We start from the raw sequence: 25,279 nt of genomic DNA, 5'->3' as shown, positions 1-25,279 counted from the left end.
TAGATGGCTCGTTTAGTGTGTTGGGGGTGAAAACTGGAATTATGGAGATAGCTGCATCGGTCAGTCGGTTTTCTGTATATCGACGTGTGAAGCTTATCATCCCTGATGTATACTGTAGTGTTTAGGAAATTGACATGCGTGTCCGAATTAGGGTTGTCCCGATACTAGTATCAGTATCGGGACGGATACCGAGCATTTGTGCAAGTGCTTGTACTCGCACAAATGCTCCCGATGCCCGATCCGATACGTGGAAGCTGGCCAGGGCAGGGCGCCACCACATATTCCGGTGACCAGAGCCATCACATTCAGTACAGGAAGTGACGCTCCGTGTCATCGTCGGAAGGGTAAACATCACGGCGGCCATCTTGGTACACCCTGCACTTGGCCAGCAGCGGACATCTTGTTACACCCAGCCCATATAGGGTGTAACAAGATGTCCGCTGCTGGCTTACTGCAGCCAAGTCCAAGGTGTACCAATATGGGCGTCGCAGCACATACTTACTAGAAGTTAAATGACATGAATGATGAGAGGAAAGGAAGGATTTTGCAATGCTATATGCCAAATAGCATTGCAAAATCCTTCCTCTCCTCATTCATGTCGTTTATTATGCAAGTGCTCATAAGTGCCTATAAGTGACATCAGTGTCGCCTTTCAGTGCCCATCAAGTGCCGCCTATCAGTGCCGTCAGTGCTCCCTATCCGTCAGTGCCCATTATTCAAATTGTCACATGACATTAAAAAAAAGTATCAGTAATCTGTATCGGCGAGTACTTGGGGGGGGGGGGGGGAGAAAGTATCGGTACTTGTAAATAGTCTTGTAAAAAGTCTTAAAGTGCTATCGGGACAACCCTAGTCCAAATAATCAATTTTTAGTTTGATAGATGGGTGAAAAGTGTTGATCAATGAGAAGAATTGTTTTAGATTTTCTTCACCTTCAGCCCATATCATGAAGATATCATCAATATAGCGGTAATATCTCTATGGCTTTTGTTGTATGCAACAGAGGATGAAACTCTGAAAAAAATATATTCCAACAACACCCATTATTGGCTTTCAGACAACCACCCAACCTCAGACATAAACTAATCAGCGGGAAACTTCTCTCTGATTTATGAAGTCACTAATAATGGAAGCAAACGCTGCAAATCAGATTAATCTATCCAAAAGTGTCACACACACAAATAGGACCTTCAATATCATGGGATCATACAGCTATACCTCCAGTAATGTTGTGTACCTCATCCAATGCAACAGGTGTAGCAAAGGATCTTATGTTGGTGAAACGGGACAGAAGTTGTAAGTGAGGATGAATTTGCACAGACATACCATCAAGGAACATAAGGAAGACCGTTTCTGCACACCTGTGGGACATTATTTCTCACAACTGGACAACACTATAGAAGACTTCAATGTTTTAGTTCTTAAAGGGAATTTCAGAACTATCCAGGAAAGGAAAACATTTAAACTAAGAATACTTATTTTTGACTGACACAAAAAACAATGGCCCAAATTTAGATATTGGTTTCCTCACCCTGTGACTATAACCCCCCCCCCCCCCCCCCCTCCAGTCTATAGCTTTCCCTCGGTCTTGTGTCACTTTCTGATGGCTTTATTACCATTGCCATACACATTGATTTGTATGTGTTTGTTTTTCTTTTCCCTTTCCCTTTTATTTTAACATTTCACCTTCTGCTAAAACTTTTGTGAATCAGTACTGCTTGGACCCTGAAGAAAGCTCGTCTATAAAAAATTATATGTTGGTGCAAATAAAAAAAGTTTCAGGGACAGTACTCCATTTTCTCTGTCACAATTGCACGAATACGGCTACAACCACCTTTTAAATAAAAAAAAAAAGTCACAATTGGTGACGCTAGAGATGAAACTGCCTATTTTGGAAATGGGCTGACGTTTCAAAGTACAGCATAGCTGCAGAAAAAGCATCAAGTTTTATAACATAAAAACTTGTTCTATATCCTTTAAGTAAAACTGTTGCTGTTCAGCCAGATGCAATGGATTACCTAAAGATAAAATCTAAAAACACATGCTTGGAGTTTAGAGCATTACTTTATGCAGACAATTGTGTAAAATGATTGTCACAAGATTAGGTCCTCTTGCCTTTGTGTTAACAAACCTGGTGACATTCTAAAACAAGTTCTTTGTTGTTTACGGTTGGTTTGACCTCATTAGATGAACTATTTGTTTGAGTTTGGGTGTGTGGACAACAATTACTTATGCAGCATTCTAGCTTATTGTTTGCGCCATAATCCAAGCAACGGAATATTCCCAAACATTTAAAGCTCAGCTATGTTAAGCCAGTGTGACCATAATTAGTGTGACCATCATCACGATCATATGATTTGATAAGGATAGCTGCTGTAATGGCACATTGTATACACCTACTTAGAATTCATTTTGAGGTTATGGCTCATGGTTATGATTTTTTGCAGGTCTGTCATTTATTTACTATTGTATGATGTAGCTTAAGGGGCAATAAATTCTGGGGGGAAAAAAACAAAAAAAAATCCTTCCTCCTGCAAGTTTACTGCTGCTTTAAAGAGCATCATTCATGACTGGACTTGTGTAAGAGTATGAATAATATCGTTTTCATCAAATGTCACCTCATGCAAAAAACACAGTTCCTGAGACCAAGTCTGCGAGGACAGTATGGTCATTTTTGAATCGACAAGATGCACAGTCAGTTTCAATTTAAAAATAGCCTCAGAAGTTGGAATTCAGTGCAGTTTATATCAAACTGTTGCATTGGAAAGCATGTTTCTCCTTTCCTCCGTACTTAGCAAGGGTGAAGCAGAAATTAAACTGCAACATGGAGAGGCCGAGTGTTTCTAGCTTAGAGGCCATCTAAGAGTAAAGCAGAGGGGGATATAAAAGAAACATACCAAATGCAATACAATGAATAAAGTAAACTGACTACTGTGGCAGCACAATTGACATTTTAAAGTCATATTTCACCAATCTGCTAAACTCATTTTTGAGCACTGGATGAAAAAATGCATAAGCCGAAGCTCTTTGTGAAAATTTACCTTTTAAAGCCATTAGTACAGGGTTTGACAACTTTGCTTGGAATCTAGGAGCCAGCTAAAAAAGGAGCCAGAAAACACGGCCCGTCCCGCCAATCTCGCGCGCAGAAGCGAGCGCATACGTGAGTAGCGCCCGAATATGTAAACGGTATTCAAACTACACATGTGAGGTATCGCCGCGATTGGTAGAGCGAGAGCAATAATTCTAGCCCTAGACCTCCTCTGTAACTCAAAACATGCAACCTTTCGAATTTTTTATACGTCCCCTATGGAGATTTTAAAGGGTACAAATTGTCGCCATTCAACGAGCAGACGCAATTTTGAAGCGTGACATGTTGGGTATCAATTTACTCGGCGTAACATTATCTTTTACAATATAAAAAAAAATTGGGCTAACTTTACGGTTTTATTTTTTTAATTAAAAAAAGTGTATTTTTTTCCCCAAAAAAGTGCGCTTGTAAGACAGCTGCGCAAATACGGTGTGACAGAAAGTATTGCAACAACCGCCATTTTATTCTCTAGGGTGTTAGAATAAAAAATATATATAATGTTTGGGGGTTATAATTAGAGAGAAGGAGATGGCAGTGAAAACAGTTTAAAGTTTAAAATGACTTTTGAAATTACCCTATTTACATTCTATATGAGATTTTCATGATTGGGTATACATGTGCTTTAATATGCTGTACGCAGATGCTGGCCATGAGATAGGATACAGCATCCTAACATCACAGCACCCATCTGTTACTGGACACTAAACCTTGTGAAGTGCATATCCCCCATGAGAATGCGCCTTAGAACATGTGACGTGAGCCTGGTAGAGGTCAGTGGCACTTTAACAGCAGAAGTTGGCATTGTTGGCACGCCATGACACATAGATAACATATCACAGTATTATGGCCTAGTAGGTGTCTCCGTGCGCCCCCACCTCCCCCGCCGGTAATTGAAGCCACAGCTTTGTGGCCATCACAGAAGGAAGCTTAGGCTTGCGGAAGGCCGCAAAGCCGTGGCCTCAATTACCGGCGGGGGAGGTGGGGGCGCACAGAGACACAGGATCCTTATTCAATGTTATGTTGCAGCCTGATACTACAGTTGTTTAAACTCATTTTTTTTCTTATTAATCTGTAGTCCGACCCCATAATAAAAAAGTGAAAACGGAGTATAAGTATTTAGACTCTTTACTCAATACTTTGTTGAAGCACCTTTGGCAACAATTATAGCCTTGAGTCTTTTTGGGTATGACGCGGCAAGCTTTGCACACCTGGATTGGGGGATTTTCTGCCATTCTCCCTTGAAAATCCTCTCCAGCTCTGACAAGTTGGATAAGGGCCATCATTTTCAGGCTTCTCCAGAGGTGTTCAATAGGGTTCAAGTCAGGGATCTGGTTGGGCCACTCTAGGACGGTAACAGATTTGTCCCTAAGCCACTCCATTGTTGTCTTGACTGCGTGCTTAGGATCGTTGTCATGATGGAAGGTGAACCTTCAGACCAGTCTGAGGTACTAATTCCTATGGAACAGGTTTTCATTGAGGATATCTCCTGTACTTTGCCCCATTCAGCTTTTCCTCAACCCTGACCAGTCTTCCAGTCCCTGCTGCTGAATAATGACGCTGCCACCACCATGCTTCACTGTTGGGGTGGTATTGGACAGGTGATGAGCGGTGCCTGGTTTTCATCAGATATAACATTTAGCATTGAGGCCAAACAGTTCAACTTTGGTCTCATCACACCAGGGAATCTTGTTCCTCAGTTTGTGAGTCTTTCAGGTTATTTTTTGCAAACTCCACGCATGCTTTAATGTGTTTTGAACTGAGGAGAGGCTTCCATCTAGCCACTCTGCCATAAAGCCCAGATCAGTGGAGGGCTGCAGTGATGGTTGTCCTTCTGGAACTTTGTCCCATCTCCACACAAGATCTCAGTCAAAGTGACCATTGATTCTTTGTCATCTCTCTTACTAAGGCCCTTCTGCCCTGGTTGCTTAGTTTGGCTGGGCGACCAGCTCTTGGAAGAGTCCTGGTTGTGCCAAACTACTTCCATTTGATTTGTGGAGGCCACTGCGCTCTTGGAAACCTTCAGTACAGCTAAAAAAAAATTGGCCTTCCCCAGATCTGTGCCTTGCAATAATCCGGTATCTGAGCTCTGTAGGCAGTTCCTTTTAACCTTTTAACTATCTTCTGCTCTGATACAGTATGTAGTGTCAACTGTGAGGCCTTTTTATAGAGAGGCGATCGTGCTTTTCCAGATCATGTCCAATTATTTTAATTTACCACTGGTGGACTCCAATCAAAGTGTAGAAACGTCAAGAGAAATGGGAGACACCTGAGCTAAATTTCAAGTGTTGTTGCAAAGGGTATGAATACTTATGCCAATCAGATATTTCGGTTTTTCCTTTTTTCTACATATGACATCCTTGTCTTTGTGCAGTTACAGACATCATTCAGATATCCTCTTTTTCAGCCAGTGATTCCCTACACCATAAGAATGATCATAGTGGCCGTTCAGATCGTTCTTACAGGCGGTGAGAGGGAACAACCCTTCCTCCTGCCGCCCTCTGGTGCTTTTTCAGGCTTGCCGCTGCCATCGGTGAACCAGAGAAGGGATCCACTGGCCCCGGATGCTGCCCATGGAGATTTCCAGATGGTCCTCGCCGGTGTCAAAATTGTAATTAACAATAAAAAAATTTTAAACGTGCCGCTGTCACTGTGTGCTCGTACTTAAAACATGTAACCAGTAACAAAATGTAAACCGTCGCCTATGGGGATTTTTAAGTACTGAAGTTTGGCACCATTTCACAAGTGTGTGCAATTTTGAAGTGTGATACGTTTGGTATCCATTTACTCGGTGTAACATTTTTCACATTACGCAAAAAAATTGGGCTAACATTACTGTTTTTATTTTTTTTAAAGGCGTTTGAGAAATTGCTGCGCAAATACCATGCCAGATAAAGTTACGCCATTTTATTCTCTAGGGCCTCTGCTAAAAAAAAACGTATATAATGTTTGGGGGTTCCATGTAATTTTCTAGCAAAAAAAATATGATTTTTACATGTTGGAGAGAAATGTCAGAATTGGCCTGGTAGGCAATTGGTTAAGCAGGCAAATTATTACGCTGCAACATAACATTGAAAAAAGTAAACAGGGTCTGTATACTTGTATAATATATATAAATATCACACATTACTGTAATAATCAAGCTTAACCCTTCATACGTTGGGGCTAAGTTGTCAGTCATTTTAGTGATAAACATTACTACATTGCAGATTCTAATGTACATAGTGTTAGCTGTTTTTGATTCTGGTGACAAGGCAGGACAATTTAGAAATTGTTCTGAATTATATCTGACAAAATAGCATAGGAAGAAAGCTTTTAGCAGAATCTAAAACTTGCTGGGTCAGTATTTCCTGGAGCAGGAAAAGCTAGCTGCCACTTGGGAGATCCTCTAATCGGACTAAAACGTGCAATTAGTGCAACCATTAAGACCGTTAACCACTTCCTGCCCACCATATAGCAGAACGACATGTGCAAAGTGGTTAGGTTATCCTGACTGGACTTCATATGATGCCCAGCAGGATAAGCCACGATCACGCGCCCACAGGGGCACACAGCATGGCACGATCATTGGTGTGGTGTGTCAGTCTGACGTAAGCTCTTTACCATGTGATGAGCTGTGTCCAGTCGGCTTTTCCTCCACTTGCACTGACAGATGCAAGAAGAGGAGAGACGATCGGCTGCTGTCTTGAAAGAGGGGGTGGGTCTGCGCTAATTGATTATCAGTGCAGCCCCCCCACCAGGGTTTCCAATCAGTGCCCATTATAGGTGCCAATCAGTAATGCCTGCCAGTGCTGCCTATCAGTGCCACCTCATTAGTGCTATCTCATCAGTGCCCGTCAGTGCAGCCTCATCAGTGAAGGAGAAAATTTATTTATTTACCAAATTTTATAACCAAAACAAACTATTTTTTTTTCTTCAAAATTTTCGGTCTTTTTTTATTTGTTTAGCAAAAAATAAAAACCCCAGTGTTGACCAAAAACCACAAAAAAACTCTTTGTGGGAACAAAATCAAAATGTTGTTTGGGTACAGTGTTGCATGACCGTGCAATTGTCATCATGAAAAGCTGAAAGCTGAAAATTGGCCTGGGCAGGCAGGGGGGAAGGTGCCCTGTATTGAAGTGGTTCATATATACTCTGTGGTTTTATGAATGATGAATGGTACTATTCTGGGGGAAAGCAGAGGATAATGTTCCTCTCTGGGCAAATACGAATAAGATTTTCTGGGCTGGTAAACCCTGGTAGAGAATCACAAAGGATGTTGATGCTAGAACATGTGAAAGGATGTCAAAATAATCCATGTTTTATAGGACCACAAATAGTTTGCTATACCCTCCAATCAAAGAAGGACCCTGGCACACTTGCGTTGTACACTTTCTCTAGCCCACAAAAATCTGTTCCTGCCATTAAAGGTCTAGTTGGTTGTGTTTGTTCTCCAGGTCAAATTTCTCAGGGCCCCCCTGATCTTTACATAGGTTGAAAAAAATACACACATCCATCTAGTTTAACCAATAAAAAAAAAAATACAATCCCATATACACAATCCTTCACCCACAGTTGATCGAAAAGACGAAGGTGAAAAACCCCAGCAAAGCATGATCCAATTTGTTACCGCAGGGGAAAAAATTCCTTACTGATCCCCCCCGAGAGGCAATCGGATATTCCCTGGATCAACTTTACCTATAAATGTCAGTACCCAGTTATATTTACATTTAGCAAACAATCCAGACCTTTTTTAAAGCAATCTACTGAGCTGGCCAGAACCACATCTGGAGGGAGTCTGTTCCACATTTTCACAGCTCTTACTGTGAAAAAACCTTTCTGTATTTGGAGATAATCTTTTTTCCTCTAGACTTAGAGTGCCCCCTTGTCCTCTCTGATGACCTTAAAGTTAATAACTCAACACCAAGTTCACTATATATGGGCCACTTGTGTATTTATTTGATTATATCCCCACTTAATCTCCTCTTCTCCAGAATAAATTCAGTTGCTCCAGGGTTCTCTCCTTGCTATTTACTGTGGTTCCTGTACTATTTCCTGATTGAATAGCCTTTTAATAGAATGTTTTTCATAGTCTTTGTACTCCCTTAACAGTAGCGACCCCCCCCCCCCCATATGAGAGTGAGTGATGAAGCAGCTGTATTGACAGAACTCTCCACCGTACAAGATATTCAGAACAATGTTACCAGCACACCTTTTTGCAGTCACCTCTAGACAAAGGGACCATTCTACGTTCACAAAACTGGTTGTTTGGCATACTTGATGTGTGAATATAACTTTGCCGGCTTTACAAATAATCCCTGCCAATTTGTTTTTATATTAAAAACCGCAACAATGAACTTCTCTTATTTGCTCTATTTTAGTCTGTTAAACATTCTATTGGAAGTGTATTATTATATTTGTACAATAACGGCAAAAAACACCTATTTATCCTCTGTGCTGTGCATTGTCTCAAGAAGCCAATTAGCACTCCTAGTTCTTATTTTGGGATTGCAGATCAATTAGTGACTGTGTAATGGAGACGAGAAGAAGGGATGTGATTCGATTAGAACGAGACATCTGTGGTTGGCTGACACACTGTCAGCCCACAATAGGAAGTAGAAGCTGAGCCAATTTGTGGCAGATAAACTCATATATTTTTCAGCAGTGCTTGCAAGGTCCTAAAGGGATCAAACATGAGATAACTTTGCATGTAGTGCAGATATTATTATTATTATTATTTTTTATTTTTTGCCCTTCCAAACCTCTAACAAATGGTACAACAGATATAGTTGCTAAGCTAACAATTTTGCAATTTGAACACTTAAAATATTTTTTATAAATTTTAAATATTTTACTGATTATCTGCATCTTGCCATTATCTGTAAGCTTTCACATTTTTGCTTCCTTGCCATGGAAACAATCTTCAGTTTTCATTCAGGTTTTTCCATACTCATTGGTCCTCTCCTGCTATTTACCTATTTCCTCTCCCAGTGTGCGAGAGGTAACATCACAAGCAGTCTAGTATGTAAGCTTTTGCTGCAATTATTTAATTGTGGACGCTTCTGGCACTATAACTTATGTGCAAAGCAACGGGCCAAGAAGTATCATGCCAAAAAAGAAAAATGTTGTATTTGAAAGAAATTAACCCTTGACTTGATCATACCCCTATAAAAATAATTTTAAAGTACACCTAAACCCTCAATGAATTACATGCAATTAATTGCTAAAGAACTGTGTATTAAAATGATTTGACATTTTTTGTAATATCATATTTACATCTTTATTTTTGAAGTTTTGGATTACCATTATTTTCAATTATTGTTTCATATCAGTACTGCTCTGCCACTTTCACTCTACATGCATCTGTCATTTCTTAGGGTGCCTCTCCTGATGGTGACAACCAAGAATGAGAGTGTGTGGCAGAGCAGGACAACAATTTTAAAACCAGGAAAGGCCGTTGTCACCTTATAACGAATGTTTCTGAACAAGGAGTTTCATGGCATGAACTCAGTGTTATTTTATTGAAATTGCAGATGTAGAAAATTACTTATGGAATTACTTTAACTTGTTAAAGCTTATATGAGATTAGCCTGGTTCACACTATTGCAGGCATGGGGAATCGCTGTGATACCAACAACCACCCACATTTAAAACACTCTGCTGTTGTATAATGCATGGGGCTGCCATTCATCTACGTATGTACATATACGTCAGCAGAATGGCACGGACAGGCACATGTACGTACCTGTACGTCCTCTGCTAGACGTGGGTGGGGGGTCTGATCGGGACCCCCCCCCCGGTACATGCGGAGGTCGGGTCCGCTCGGGGAGCGATCCGGGACGACGGCGCGGCTATTTGTCTTTAGCCGTTCCGTCGCGATCGCTCCCCGGAGCTGAAGAACGGGGAGAGCCGTGTGTAAACACGGCTTCCCCGTGCTTCACTGTGGCGGCGCATCGATCGGGTGATCCCCTTTATAGGGGAGATCCGATCGATGATGTCATTCCTACAGCCACACCCCCCTACACTAGTAAACACACACACAGTGATCCCTAAATGTTACAGCGCCCCCTGTGTTTAACTCCCAAACTGCAACTGTCATTTTCACAATAAAGAATGCAATTTAAATGCATTTTTTGCTGTGAAAATGACAATGGTCCCAAAAATGTGTCAAAATTGTCCGAAGTGTCCGCCATAATGTCGCAGTCATGAAAAAAATCGCTGATCGCCGCCATTAGTAGTAAAAAAAAATAAAAAAAATAAAAATGCAAAAAAACTATCCCCTATTTTGTAAACGCTATAAATTTTGCGCAAACCAACCGATAAACGATTATTGCGTTTTTTTTTTACCAACAATAGGTAGAAGAATACGTATCGGCCTAAACTGAGGAAAAAAAAATGTATATATGTTTTTGGGGGATATTTATTACAGCAAAAAGTAAAAAATATTGAATTTTTTTCAAAATTGTCGCTCTATTTTTGTTTATAGCGCAAAAAATTAAAACCGCAGAGGTGATCAAATACCACCAAAAGAAAGCTCTATTTGTGGGGAAAAAAAGACGCCAATTTTGTTTGGGAGCCACGTCGCACAACCGCGCAGTTGTCTGTTAAAGCGACGCAGTCCCGAACTGTAAAAACCCCTTGGGTCTTTAGGCAGCAATATGGTCCGGGGCTTAAGTGGTTAAAGTGGATGTGTGTTGTCGGATTATCCGATCGTGTGTACACAAGTCTGTGGGACAAAACTCCAAAGTACCAACACGCATGCTCAGAAACAATGCTAACCATAACACATTAGCAGAAGTTGTCCAAAGGGTGGCGCTAAAGAGCTGAAAAACCATGTAGTTTGCCGTTTGTATGCATTACAAGTTCCTGGCCAACACCCTTCAGACAAAAGTCTACGCTTTGTCCGCAGAAAATCCGATCGTGTGTATGAGGCTTTAAGACAGGTTGTGTCTATGATTTAGTAATTTTGTAATGATTGAACAATTCAATAAAATTAGGACCGACAAGTCTTCAAGCTTACTATACTTGCAGTGTCATCCTGGTTGAAATATCTGAGCAGAGTACTAAAGTGATGTGGAAGGTGCAGTATTTTTTCCGTCAACTCTAGGACTGGTGAGCATCTGTTTTTAATACACTTAAAGGGGTTGTAAAGGTACATTTTTTTTTTCCCTAAATGGCTTCCTTTACCTTATGTAGTCCTACTTCACTTACCTCATCTTTCGATTTTTGCTTTTAAATGTCCTTATTTCTTCTGAGAAATGCTCACTTCCTGTTCTTCTGTCTGTAACTCCACACAGTAATGCAAGGCTTTCTCCCTGGTGTGGAGTGTCATGCTCGCCCCCTCCCTTGGACTACAGGAGAGTCAGAACGCTCTCTACGTTGCAGATAGAGAAAGGAGCTGTGTGTGTTAGTGGGCGTCCTGACGCTCCTGTAGTCCAAGGGAGGGGGCGAGCACGACACTCTACACCAGGGAGAAAGCCTTGCATTACTGTGTGTAGTTAGACAGAAGAACAGGAAGTGAGGATTTCTCAGAAGAAATAAGGACATTTAAAAGCAAAATGGAAGGATGAGGTAAGTGAAGGAGGACTGCACTAAGGTAAAGGAAGCTATTTAGGAAAAAAAAATGTACCTTTTACAACCCCTTTAATTGTCCTTGCTGAGTTCTCAGGCCGAGTTCACACTGGTACGACAAACGCTCCGACATTGGGAGCTCATGTCACATGACTTGTGAAAATCAATGTTTCCCTATGGGAGCCGTCTTAACTGGTCCGAGACAAGTCAGTCCGACTTTGAAAATGTTCCCTGCACTACTTTGGTCCGACTTTGATCCGACTTCAGTGATATTCAATGGGCTGAAGTAGGATCAAAGTCGGATCGCCGTCTTCAATGATCCGACTTTCGCATGCGACTTGTGATCTTGAAGGAGAACTTCACTCCAAATATAAAAAAAAAACTGCATGGGTTTCCCCTCCAAGAGCATACCAGGCCCTTTGGTCTGGTATGGATTCTAAGGGAAATACCCAATGCCGAAAAAACTGTCCAAGCACACAGCCTGGCAATTCAGGAAAGGGCGTGGGGCAGAGCGAACAACCCCATGGGTATGGTCCTGGTATGCTCTTTGAGGAGGAACCCATGCTGTGTTTTTATTTTTTTTTACATTTTGCATGGAGTTCCCCCTAAAGATTCTTACCAGACACAGTGCCTGGGATCAAAGTCGAATCTCTGTTCATTGAAGTCAGACAAATGTCGGACTTCAAGTCAGATCCTAGGTGGTACGACTGTCGTGTTGGACCAGTGGGAACCTGGCCTCAATAAGTGGGTTTGTTTTGGTAAACTGGTAAAGATGTGTAATACCTTTTTAGAAAAAGAAAAAAAAGCCTTGCAATGTGTATGGCTAACCTGGTGGGATTTAATTTCCCTTTCTTTTTAGGATGCACTTCCAGCTACTAAAGTTATTCATTGATACATGTGTCCCAGTAGCCTTTTATATGAAAAGTCATTACAGCAGTGCCAAATAGTAGTAATACAATGCTAGGCATGTAATGCAGATGTTTATGATGTTTTCTTGTATATATTTAGAGAGTAAGCACATGCTGACTAGAGCAAGTAACGTCATTTTATACTTGGAGATATTGATACTGTTCAGATTCAAAGGAGAGATGGCGAGATTTGGGTCTCGAAGGACAGATGGGAGTTGCACAAAAAAGGTCAACATTACAAAGCTTCCTATTCATTGTGATGGAAATAACTGATTTTTATCTGTTATTTGAGTCGCACAGGGTTGATATAAAGTCTGAGAATAAAACATGTCACTTGCTGAAGTTCATTAGTAGAGGATCAAATACTGGTTCTTTTTTTTTTGTTTCCGTCTAAATGGATTTATTCCATTCTTTCCATGACGTCCCAATAACCTGTGTGAAAGTCGTTCAGAAATGGATACCGAAGCAAACACACCCATTCATATACTTCGAAAGCTAAGAAGTTACAAGTTGAAAGTGCAAAGGTTCCTATACTGTGTAAAGTAAATCTCTGATTAGGTTGTAAAAGTGTTGCTTCACACATATGTTATGCATTATTGTTCTGCAGCTTCAAGTGCCAACAAGCATACCATCTGACAATTGCTTATAGCCGTATCGGTGGCATTACATGACCTGTAACAGGGTTGTATTTCACCTTATGGGGGCTTGTTAACATTGTAATTTTCTGTCGTACAAATGCAGAAATTCTATATTTTATGATGTTATTTCCGTGTCTCAGTTGTATTTTTCTTCCTTGTTTCAGGAAAGTTGTTCAAGTGCAAAGACCTGCCTTACGTTGTTGAATTTTTCCTAATGTTTTACAAAGATAAGCCCATTGATTGGCTTCTTGATCATTATCTGTGGGTGAAAGTTTGCAATCCTGAAAAGGACGCAGTAAGTTTTTTTTTTTTTTTTTGATGTGACGCATTACTAAAAGTAGTATGATTATCTTCTTTTTCAGTAAGACAAACATAAGTAGATATCATTAAAGTATATCTATACTAAAAAATGTATATAATAATGCTTGCCAGATTTGTTTTTTTTTAACCTGTTGATTCTGCAAGTTAACCACTTAAGGACCGCTCACTGTATATATACGTAATTTTTTTAAAGATGGATATCTCGGTAACGGCAGCAGCTGCTGCCACAACCGAGATATCCATCTTTTCAGTGAGCGGTCCTTTAAACGATAACGGTGGTCTCCGCAGCGGATTCGCCACGAGATTACCGTTTTCAGCGGCGGAAGAGGGGCCCCCCCTCCCACCACTCTCCCGCGCCCTCCGACGCTTACCGGAGCCGTCGGCAGAGGCGGAGACATTTACAATTGTAAATACATTTGTAAATGTATTTACAAAATGTCAGAAATAAGTCCCTTTCGTAGCAGAATGCTGATGGTTGATCTTATGTGTTTCTCTGTTTTCTATGAGTTGTATATACAGCATTTGTTTACTGTAAATTGAGTACTTCTGCTGGGCAACAAGGTTGTTTTGGTTGCCTCACCTAATATAGGCTGCATGGATATTTCAGAACATAAACAACTTGTCTAAGGCCGGCCATACATGGTTTAGACTCTGCTGAACCAACCGAGATTCGAACCATTAATGTGCAGGCTGAATGTACCCCCAGTTTAATCGAATGATCAACTTTGGTACAACCAGCCTGCCAGATTTTCTTGTGATTCCATCACCCCCCACCTGCTGGGGGAAGACAATTGATCGACAGCATTGATTGCCCTGTTGGCACCGTCTGTGCTGATGGAGGAATCGTGCAAATTTCTTTCCTGCAACCCGTGGTAGTCTTGTTCCATAGGTCATTACATTTTAATATCGGTATTAAAGCTTCAACAAAGTTCTAGGAAAGTACAAGCATTCATGGGGTCACACATTTTTTTGTAATTTATTACATCGTTTCATGTGACAACACTGAAGAAATTACACTTTACTACAATGTAAAGTAGTGAGTGTACAGCTTGTATAACAGTGTAAATTTGCTGTCCCCTCAAAATAAATTGACACACAGCCATTAATGTCTAAACTGCTGGCAACAAAAGTGAGTACACTCCTAAGTGAAAGTGTCCAAATTGGGCCCAAAGGGTCAATATTTTGTGTGGACGCCATTATTTTCCAGCACTGCCTTAACCCTCTTGGGCATGGAGTTCACCAGAGCTTCACAGGTTGCCACTGGAGTCCTCTTCCACTCCTCCATGATGACATCATGTTTGACGATGCCCCACAGATGCTCAATAGAGTTTAGGTCTGGAGACCTGTTTGGCCAGTCCATCACCTTTTCCCCTCGGCTTCTTTAGCAAAGAAGTAGTTGTCTTAAAGGTGTGTTTTGGGTCGTTATGTTGGAATACTGCCCTGCGGCCCAGTCTCCGAAGGGAGCGGTTCATGCTCTGCTTCAGTATGTCACTGTTCACGTTGGCATTCACGGTTCCTTTAATGAACTGCAGCTCCCAAGTTCCGGTAGCACTCATGCAGCCTCAGCCCATGATACTCCCTCCACCATGCTTGAGTGTAGGCAAGACTTGTCTTTTATCTTGGTCTCATCAGACCATAGGACATGGTTCCAGTAATCCATGTCCTTAGTCCGCTTGTCTTCAGCCATGCAGACCAATTTGATTCAGTGTGTGGTGTATGATCTGACAGGCTGACCCCCCTTCGGCCTCTGGAGCAATGCTGGTAGCACTCATATATCCATTTCCCAAAGACAGCCTGGATATGACACTGAGCACGTGCATTCAACTTCTTTGGTTGACCATGGCGAGGCCTGTTCTGAGTGGAACCTGTGCTGTTAAACCGCTGTATGGTCTTGACCACCGTGCTGCAGCTCAGTTCCAGGGTCTTGGCAATCTTCTTATAGCCTAGGCCATCTTTATGTAAAGCAACAATTTATTTTTATCGGATATCAGAGTTCTTTGCTATGAGGTGCTATGTTGAACTTCCACTGACCAGTACGAGAGAGTGAGAGCCATAACACCAAATTTAACCCACCTGCTCCCCATTCACACCTGAGACCTTGTAGCAACATTTTAGACATTTAAACCTAGGGGTGTACTAATTTTTGTTGCCAGCACTTTAGACATGCCTGTGTCAAGTTATTTTTAGGGGAAACCAAATTTACACTGTTATACAAGCTGTACACTCACTACTTTACATTGTAGCAAAGTGTACTCACTGTTGTGAGATACTGTATATATTAGATTTCCAAAATATACAATAAATTTGTAGAAATCCATGTAGCTACTGTCATTTTCAGTCGTTTTGTTTTGTTCTCTTCAGAAACACTGTGACCGGCAGAAGTCCAATTTGCGCATCAGGTACCGCCCCTCCCTGTTTCAGCATATTGGCACACATTCTTCATTGGTTGGAAAAATACAGAACTTAAAGGTGAGATGATCTCCTCCATTCCCATCCACACACTTTAAAATATTGCATCTGTTTACATCACTTATAGGTGTGCATTGCTTGCTATGTGCAGACATATTTTACTAAACTGAAAAAACTATATGGGCGACATTTCTGAATTCTCTTAATAAAAATACCGGTCACCTGGCTGGTTGTCGTGCCAATGACTTTTGAGGTATAAATGGAAAACAAAAAATGCAGATTAGAAGGGCCATCACTTCACATGCTAACTGCATGCTGGTTCTTGATGAGTGTCAAGGCCAGGCAGCTAGCGTTTCCAGAGGGAGTTCAGTTATTAGTTTCAATGATTCGCTCAGTACAGATTTCCAGCTTCAGGGAAATATATTAGCAAAAAATAAAATGCCCTTTATTTTGCTTGTGCTTTTTCAAATCGTTCAGCTAGTGTAATTACATGAAATCTGGAAATTTGGAGTAGAACAAGTTCTCCTGGGCCTGCTCTCTGAAGATGTATGGGAACTGTTTGACGGAGTACACGGCATGAGTTTCAATGAGTAATGTTTGTTTGCTGAATGAAGGCATAAAGTCAATATTTGGAACTGTCTGACCTTTTTCAATTTTAATACTACATTATGAAGGTCGTTCTGTGTCATAGATTCAGCGGAGTGTGGGTTTGTGATTGTGCATTATGCTATTTGACTGCCTGCAATAAATTGATCTACTTACTCATTACCTTACATCATGTATTTGTCTTTCTGCTCAGGATAAAGATTTTGACAAGAAAGTGCTATACAAGCCACATCATAATCCTCCAGCAAAACTTAGCACCAGTCTGAAGGTTTACCAGCAATATAATCTTGAAAAAGCTTATCTGGGCCAGGAATGCTTCTGGTCATTTTCTCCTGTGGCTGGGGACTATATACTCTTTGAGTTTGAGGAACCTTTACAGCTAGAAGGGTAAGAGACATTCTTTCCATTTTTTTTTCATATTTACCGTATATACTCGAGTATAAGCCGACCCGAATATAAGCCAAGGCACCTAATTTTACCACAAAAAACTGGGAAAACATATTGACTCGAGTATAAGCCTAGGGTGTCCATCTGTATGCCTCACTGTGTCCATGCCTCACTGTGTCCATGCCTCACTGTGTCCATGCCTCACTGTGTCCATGCCTCACTGTGTCCATGCCTCACTGTGTCCATGCCTCACTGTGTCCATGCCTCACTGTGTCCATGCCTCACTGTGTCCATGCCTCACTGTGTCCATGCCTCACTGTGTCCATGCCTCACTGTGTCCATGCCTCACTGTGTCCATGCCTCACTGTGTCCATGCCTCGACTGACGTTTAACATGGGAGTCTATGGAAGGGGTGCCCGGCTGTAAAAAATAGTTGCTCCCCGGCAAACAAACTTTGCACACTTGTAGAGGAGAAATGGGGCTACATGTGTGTCCAGGGTACCTACGGCCGGCTGGTACCGGGTCCCTAAAGTCTGAGAGATCAGGCGCAAAAAGGTGACTCAAGTATAAGCCGAGGGGCGCATTTTCATCACAAAAAAAGTGCTGAAAAACTCAGCTTATACTCGAGTATATACGGTAGATTGTTTTTACTTAAAGTATGTGTAATATAGTATACGTGTTTATCTGCTAATGTCCGCATTGGGCCCCTTTCACACGGAAATCTCACTCGGATCCACCTGTCCATTTTTCAGGCGGATCCGAGCGAGCCATCCATTGACTCCTATGGGGAGACGGATGTCAGCAGAGTTGTGTCCGCTGACACCCATCTGCCATCTGATCCACTAAAATCAGACGTATGGCGATGCGTTCACCATCCTATTCCTGAGCGGGATCAGCCTTGTGTGAATGAGACCTTAGACCATATTTAGTCCACACCATCCAGTTCTTTATAGTAAACACTCCTTTATTTAACAGGTCTGTGTATGTTAATATCTCCGTTCCCCTGATTTTGTGTATCCATACCGAAAACGCACATTTCCAATAGCTTATCAATCCACAACAGCGTGGTACCCCAAAGATGCTCCTCTAAATCTTACAAGCCTTTTTGAACAAATTTTGTGCATGAAAACAAAACAATACTGTACTATGCTCACGCTAATAATTATATGTATATTGTGCTTTTTCATTTAATTAGTGCTCACATTTTTGTGCAAAACTGACTCTCGTTCCCTCACATCAATCTGATCCTTTCCCCAATTTACAAAAGTATTAGGCCATGCCCTTACTCAAAACATTTCTGTTCCCTGTTAAGAGTAGTAAATGGAGAGGGGGGGACCAGCCAAGACCCCTTTTACATTGGAGCGGTTTGCAGGCGTTATTGCGCTAAAAATAGCGCCTGCAAACCGACCCTAAACAACTGCTGCTGGCTTTCACACTGGAGCGGTGCACCAGCAGGACGGGAAACAAAGTCCTGCTGGCCGCATCTTTGGAGTGGTGAAGGAGCGATGTGTATACCACTCCTTTACCGCTCCCGCCCATTGAAATCAATGGGACACCTCGGCTATACTGCCGGCAATGCGCCTTTGCAGAGGCGCATTGCGGGCGGTTTGAACCCTTTCTCAGCCACTAGCGGGGGGTAAAACCACCCTGCTAGCGCCCGAATAGCACAGCGAAATTGGGTAGAGAGTAAAAGGTAAAGCTAAAAATAGCGACGTTTTACCGCCACCGCACCTCCCGCCCCAGTGTGAAAGGGGCCTCTGTTACTATAGTTTAGTTGTATCATCCTTGGAAGTGAAATGAATGATGAAAATATTGCACACAAAGAAATCATAAGAAAGGTGGTCTTGTCTCTGGCCTATATTTATATATAATTTAACCCATTGTCACAAAACATCTTTATTCTTCATATAATGTATGTATTACACACCTACCTACTGCATTTTATCTTTATTTTATTTATCCTTCAACTCACCTGTCTCTCAATTTCTGCCTTCCTCACACATGGTGCCCTTTTTTTTTATTAGAAATTTGCATTCTCCTTCACTTCTCTCTCCTTATATTGCTGATGCCCCATCCCCATTTTTCCTGTACCATCCATATACCTACTGCTAAACCTAGTTAAAGCACTGAAACGAAGCAAGTGGGTCTTGCCAAATTGTTCTTGGGGGGGGGGGGGGGGGGAGAGGCGTAATAAGACACCATGGTGAGCCGGCTCCTGCCTGTGTATTTCTTCCCTCCTTTATTGCCGTTACTGCCTATTTATCTAAGCATTATTGTTTAGGGATGAAGCTGACCCATACAATAATGTTAAAATGGCTGGATAGTATATCTCATCTGTCCAGCTTCTAATGTCTGAGGCAAGCTTAAATTGAAAATGCCCCCAGAATCTTAGCAAGACAGTGTAGCTAAGTGGTGACGTGGTTACATTTCTGTAGTGGTCCATCAATATGGGCACTGTGGTTAGTGTAAGTGCTTCAGAGCAGTGTGCTACAGAATTAATTTCCCATCGTGGACACATTCTGAATGTTTGTATCTTTTCCTTATGTTTGCCTGAACTTCCTCTGCGAACTGCTGTTTTCTAGTGCAGTTTAAAAACCTTAACGTGTAACTAAAGTCAAAACTTTTTTTTTTTCCATTTTGGATTGAGTAAGGGAGGGTTATTTTTGCATAGCTCCCAACTGTCCCTCTTTACTCCACATTTGTCCCTCATTTTTGTCCGATCTATATAGATGTATATAAAATGCACTTTTTTTCAAAAAATGTTTCCCAGTGCTAAACCTTTCATCCAATTTCTAAATTGCTGCATTTTTGGAAATTCCAAGAGCCAGTATAAAGGAATAGTAGTGGTAGAAAAAAAAGCACTCGTGGGTTTAAACAAATCTTTGGTTGGAACTCTATTCATCTTTTTAGAATAGAATTTTCCCAATTTTTCCTGGGGGGGGGGGGGGACTGGAGCCCTTGTAACTTGCTGTAGTTTAGATTTGTCTATATCGCTCTTCCTTCTTTACTCTTGATGTAGTTGAGAAATTGAAAGCCAGCAAGGGTCAGCTACTGGGTAAAAACTCTTCTGTTATGACTTGGATGATAAACCGCAAACTTACTGAAGCTTTTATTCCATAAGCTTCTGAACTCTAAGTTGATGGTTTTATCACATACATCTTATATTTATTCAGACATTTTATGCCACTAATATTGATTACACAGGCTGTAAGCACTTGAAGCTGTTGGTTACAAACCATGCTTTGCATGCTACTTAGTGATGCTAAACTCACTTTTTTTTATTAAATAAATGCAATATTTTTAAAATATAGGTAGAATGTAGAATGTCCCTCTCTGTTTCTTCTGTCTAAAATTCAAGCTTTTTTCTGCTATTCTCAGGCTTCCTGGTCTAGGGTCGCCATGTTTATTTTCCATGCTCCTGTTGTATATGTGAAGCTAGTCACCCCTTCCTATGTGCCCTTTGAGATTGACTACACAGCCTATGTGCAGACTCCTTTAGTGCTTTGGAAACACATAGAAGGGATCATGTGACCTGAAATGATGGCACTGTTTACTCCACTAGTAGTGGTGAGGTATATCAGTGGAGGATAGGGAGGATAGGGAGCATGCCAAGGACACAGAAGAAGCCTGAAAACAATAGCAAGAGACTTTTAATACACAAAAGTCAGCCAAGTGTTTAAAGCAGAAGTGCGCTGCATCTGAGCACCACAAACCAAAAAATGCGATTTGTTTCATGTTTAATATTGAAAGCAAACTCATTCATGTCTCTCTGCTTTATTTTGTTGAGAAATCATTTTGAAAAACGACCCCCTAGCATATCTGTCTGCGGCCGTCTTGAATAAGGGCAAATGATTCAAGTAGCATTTACTTCCTGGAATCCATCTGCCCTTAGTTCAAGCATGCATGCAGGAGGGTGTATTTAACTGATAAAACCCCTCCTCCCCTCTTCAAGGCTCCTGAGATGTGTAATATTATTTGCCTAGGTCTAGAAATCAGGAAGTAATTGAATAAATGTAAAAAAAAAAAGGTTTAAAACTAGTAATTATAATATAATTTTCGTATTTGCTAACTCTAGCTGCATAAGAATTACAATAGTTGATGTTTGTTTAGAGAGTGAAGTTACTTTAAATCACTAAGAAAACATTTTGCTGAGGCAGTAACCTTTTCAGAAAATTATTTCTACTATAGTTCATGAAAATGAAGAGCTTGTGTGTAAAAAAATTGTGTAATGGAGTATTTTTTTTTTTTTTTTTTTACAAATGTAAGAACTTTATTGATATATTTACATGTTGGTAGCATAAACAATTACAGGTTGTAACGAGAAGTGCAGATATGCATGTTTAAATGGAGTAAAAAAATATATATAAACAACAATGGCAGCAAATATATTAATCTGAACAATACAAAGACATAATGGCTAATGCCATGTAAATTTCCAAACATAGAATACACACAATAAAGTGCTTGGTGCTCATATGATACATTAAATAAAGTGCAACAGTGCTCCAAACTTGTGAGGTGCCCCCTCTCACCAAAAATATTGGACCCTTAGCTTTGCAGTCTGGGGTCAAAATAGGCTGCGATCTAATGATCTGGGGTGTAAAGGATGGTTGCTCAGAGACTCTTCCAGAAGCATTTCTTTATATCAGAGAGGATTTGCCACACTCCATACATAGAGAAACAGAGAGGAAACTCATGGTGAAATACAGCTAAAATAAAAAGGCAAAGCACGACTGGCGTGCGTTCCACGGCGCCGAAAATTGCATCGATGGTTTAGCTTGAACCGGAAAAGCTGCTGTTCTTTATACAATTGTACATATTTGTAGAACTAACATTGCACATACTTGATACCAATGACCCCCTTCAAAGGAATGTTTTTTTCAAGTAAACATGACATGGGCTTCATATCGCTCCATGATTAAAGCAAATCTATATAGTACCTACACGTCGATTTAAAGTTATGCAAATGTTCTTGCTAGGATGGAGGTCTGGAATTTTTGCTTTTTCTAGACAGTGTGCTCAACCAAAACCTTAGACATTTTGTGTAGTAGTTTATGCCATTAATTTGAGCCAGTAAATTCAATTGTTAACAAATCAGCATTTCTTGGGCTGTGTTGATGTGATTATAGTTCTTTGGGGTTTCAAAATATGTGATTTTACACTGCTAGATGATAACAAGTAAGGCCTCATACACACTGGGCTTAAAAAAAAAACTGCTTTTACAGACATTTTGTGTGTGTGTGTGTGTGTGTGTGTGTGTGTGTGTGTGTGTGTGTGTGTGTGTGTGTGTGTGTGTGTGTGTGTGTGTGTGTGTGTGTGTGTGTGTGTGTGTGTGTGTTTGTTTTTTTTTTTTTTTTTGCCTGTAAAAGCACCTCTATGTCAACTTAGGTCTTCGTGCACATATAGGGTTTACACTGTAGTCATAAAGGGATGGACATGGTCCGCTACAATACTCGGGCAATTAAACAATGCTCAATTGGTACTAAGGGGCCCCAAAGTGTGCCAAGAAAATATCCCTCAAACCATTACACCACCCTGAACCGTTGATACAAGGCAGGATGGATCCATGCTTTTATGTTTATGCCAAATTCTGACCCTACCATCTGACTGTTGCAGCTGAAACCGAGACTCGTCAGACCAGGCAACATTTTTCCAATCTTCTATTGTCCAATTTTGGTGATCCTGTGCGAATTGTAGCATCAGTTTCCTGTTCTTAGCTGACAGGAGTGGCACCCGGTGTGGCCTGCTGTTGCTGTTTCAAGGTCTGATGTGATGTGCGATCAGAGATGGTATTCTGCATACCTTGGTTGTGATGAGTGGTTATTTGAGTTACTGTTTCCTTTCTATCATCTTGAACCAGTCTGCCCATTCTCCTCTGACATCAACAAGGCATTTTCCTCCACACAACTGCCGCTCACTGGATAATTTATTTTTTCTGGAGCCTTTCTCTGTAAACCCTAGAGATGGTTGTCCGTGAAAATCCCAGTAGATTAGCAGTATTTGAAATACTCAGGCCAGCCCGTCTGGCACCAACAACTATGCCACATTCCAAGTCACCTAAATCTCCTTTCTTCCCCATTCTGCTGCTCCATTTGAACTTTAGCAAGTCATCTTCACCACATCTAAATGCCTAAATGCATTGAGTTGCTGCCATGTGATTGGCTGATTATCAATTTGTGTTGCCAAGCAATTGAACAGGTGTAACTAATAAGGTGGCCGGTGAGTGTATATTGCTGTGTTCTGTGGGTAGTGTTAAACCACTATCCACATATGGCCCCTCAAATTCCAAACTGCAAAATGGTAGGAACAAAAATGAATGACCTACTGAAACAATTTTTTCTTTTTAGTTATCTATTCAGGAGTGGAAACATAGAACATCCAGGTGACAAGCTGTTTAACACCACTGTCCAGGCGTTACCAGCAGAGGTTGGTAATCTATTACTAATATTGTGCATAAAATGTTGAAAAGGTATATTAAGTTGAATAACGTGTTGTCAGTTGCAGTAGTTTTAAGTGTTACATATGTGTGTGGACTTGGAACCCTTCTTGACTGGTACATTTAGACCACATGCTTGAAAGCTGTTATAGTGGGGTGTCTAATGTGTGCTTTTAAATGATAGGACTAAAACCATATACAAGCCATTGATGTCCTCCTTTTATTGTATAATTTCTAAGTTCTACTCTCATTTTCTTCTGTTCAATTCAGAAACTTCCTAGTCCCTCCCCAGTGACATCACACCTCCAGCAAAATAAATGCTCTCCCTCAGTGAAATCCCACCCCCAGCACACATATATTGGTTGGTCTTTCCTCTGTTTCCTTCGTGCAGCACACTCAATCTTCAGCCTCTGTCCCAGAGAAGACTCAGTCTGCAATCAACACACTCCAAGCTCACAAGTTGCATATAGAACACGGTCAATGTTCTCCCTGTAGACATTACACACTGAGCCCAGACATACAATGTATAGGTTAAATACTAAGGCTTGGTTCACACCTCTGCGTTTGCATGGGCACAACACCAAAGCTGCAGGAAAATTGCATGGTGCTTTTGCACCATGCGATTTCCCAAACACGCAAACACAATGCATGTTTAGGTGGAAGTCGGCAGTGTATATGTGAATTAAACTCTGTAATCTGCTTCTACACCTTTAGCCAAAGGTGTAGCATAACAATGCTTCCAAATTTATTAAAATAATTTTGTATTTGCAAAGTTTAGAATAGGTTTTTCTGAAGGAGGTTAGGGATTGTAAAGCCAGCTTGTTAATGAAAAATACTGCAAATAGAGCAACTCCTTAAGAGGCCACTTTTTGTTGTGTCTTCTGACCTCCAATAACATTGGGGTTGACCTTGCACACCGTAATAGGGGTTTCGAGTGTCCAATATAAAAATGAGAGGGGAGATTGGGCATCTCTGGCGTGTTCTGTTCGCTATCAAAGTCCTGTGAAATGGCTTTTTTCACCTTCACTGCTGTGACCAGAGTCAAATAACAGTGCACCAGAACCCCTCCTGGGTGTGGCCCATGTTTACAGTGGTATAAACTAGAGCATGATCCAATATGATATGGGCTCTATTGTAAAAGCAACAAAGTGGAGAGATGAGTGAGGAATGAAAAAGTAATCAATTCTAGAGTAAGGACTGAAAGTGATACTAAACACATTCTGTTTAATTTACATGATCTCTTCCCTTTCTGTATGTGGAGGATGGCATTGCAATTATTTTAATAATAATAAAAAAAAAAATCTAAGTACGGTACCCTTTTTCCAAATTTAATATACAGCTGTAACATGTCACAGGTCTTTCCCAGCCTGTCTGCAGGGAAACGGTGGCAGGAGGGGCTTCAAGTCCTCTGCTACTGGTCACATGTTCAAATAATAAAAACAAAAAAACAGCCTTTTGGAATACAGCGTAAAAATAATATAAAAAACTGTTGTCATTTACCACTGTGCATACACCCACATGTGTGACTTTATAGTCACATGGGCTGCTCAGATGTGATAGGGAGGAAATGCTCAGGGTAGAAAATACACTGAAATCTGAGCATATGCACTAGCTCTGTAAATTCCCCAACTGCAGTGGGGACACAAACAGAAGGGGGAGATAGAGATAGAGAGAGAGAGAGAGAACAGCAGGATCACATTTTTTTTTTTTTTTTTTTTAACAGAAAACGAATACCTAAGTGAATATGAGCAGCATGTAATACAGCATTTGTTGGTGGTTTTTAAAGATGTGGGTTTAATGACACTTAAAAGGGCATGCAAGAAAAAAGTTTTATACTATTGTCACTATGCAGAAAACACCAGAGGTCTATCAGCCTCTCACTGAATACCTGGTGTCTCATACTGAGACACCAGGGCTACATTAAATTTTAACATATACT

The 25,279-nt window shown here is 40.9% G+C and overlaps 1 protein-coding gene across 1 annotated transcript in view; it reads left to right on the top strand.

Moving 5' to 3' along the window:
* The window catches only part of MGAT4D (MGAT4 family member D), a 168,154-nt gene that overhangs the window by 107,757 nt on the left and 35,118 nt on the right, over positions 1-25,279 (top strand). The window contains exons 9-12 of the mRNA XM_040331296.1: positions 13,346-13,476; positions 15,864-15,971; positions 16,711-16,904; positions 23,252-23,330. Of these exons, the coding sequence (XP_040187230.1) occupies positions 13,346-13,476; positions 15,864-15,971; positions 16,711-16,904; positions 23,252-23,330 (512 nt within the window). The remainder of the gene's footprint in view (positions 1-13,345; positions 13,477-15,863; positions 15,972-16,710; positions 16,905-23,251; positions 23,331-25,279) is intronic.

Source organism: Rana temporaria, chromosome 1 (assembly GCF_905171775.1).
Source record: "Rana temporaria chromosome 1, aRanTem1.1, whole genome shotgun sequence".
Taxonomy (NCBI): domain Eukaryota; kingdom Metazoa; phylum Chordata; class Amphibia; order Anura; family Ranidae; genus Rana; species Rana temporaria.
The sequence above is the reverse complement of the archived record's forward strand: the minus strand, read 5'-3'. Positions and strand labels throughout refer to the sequence as shown.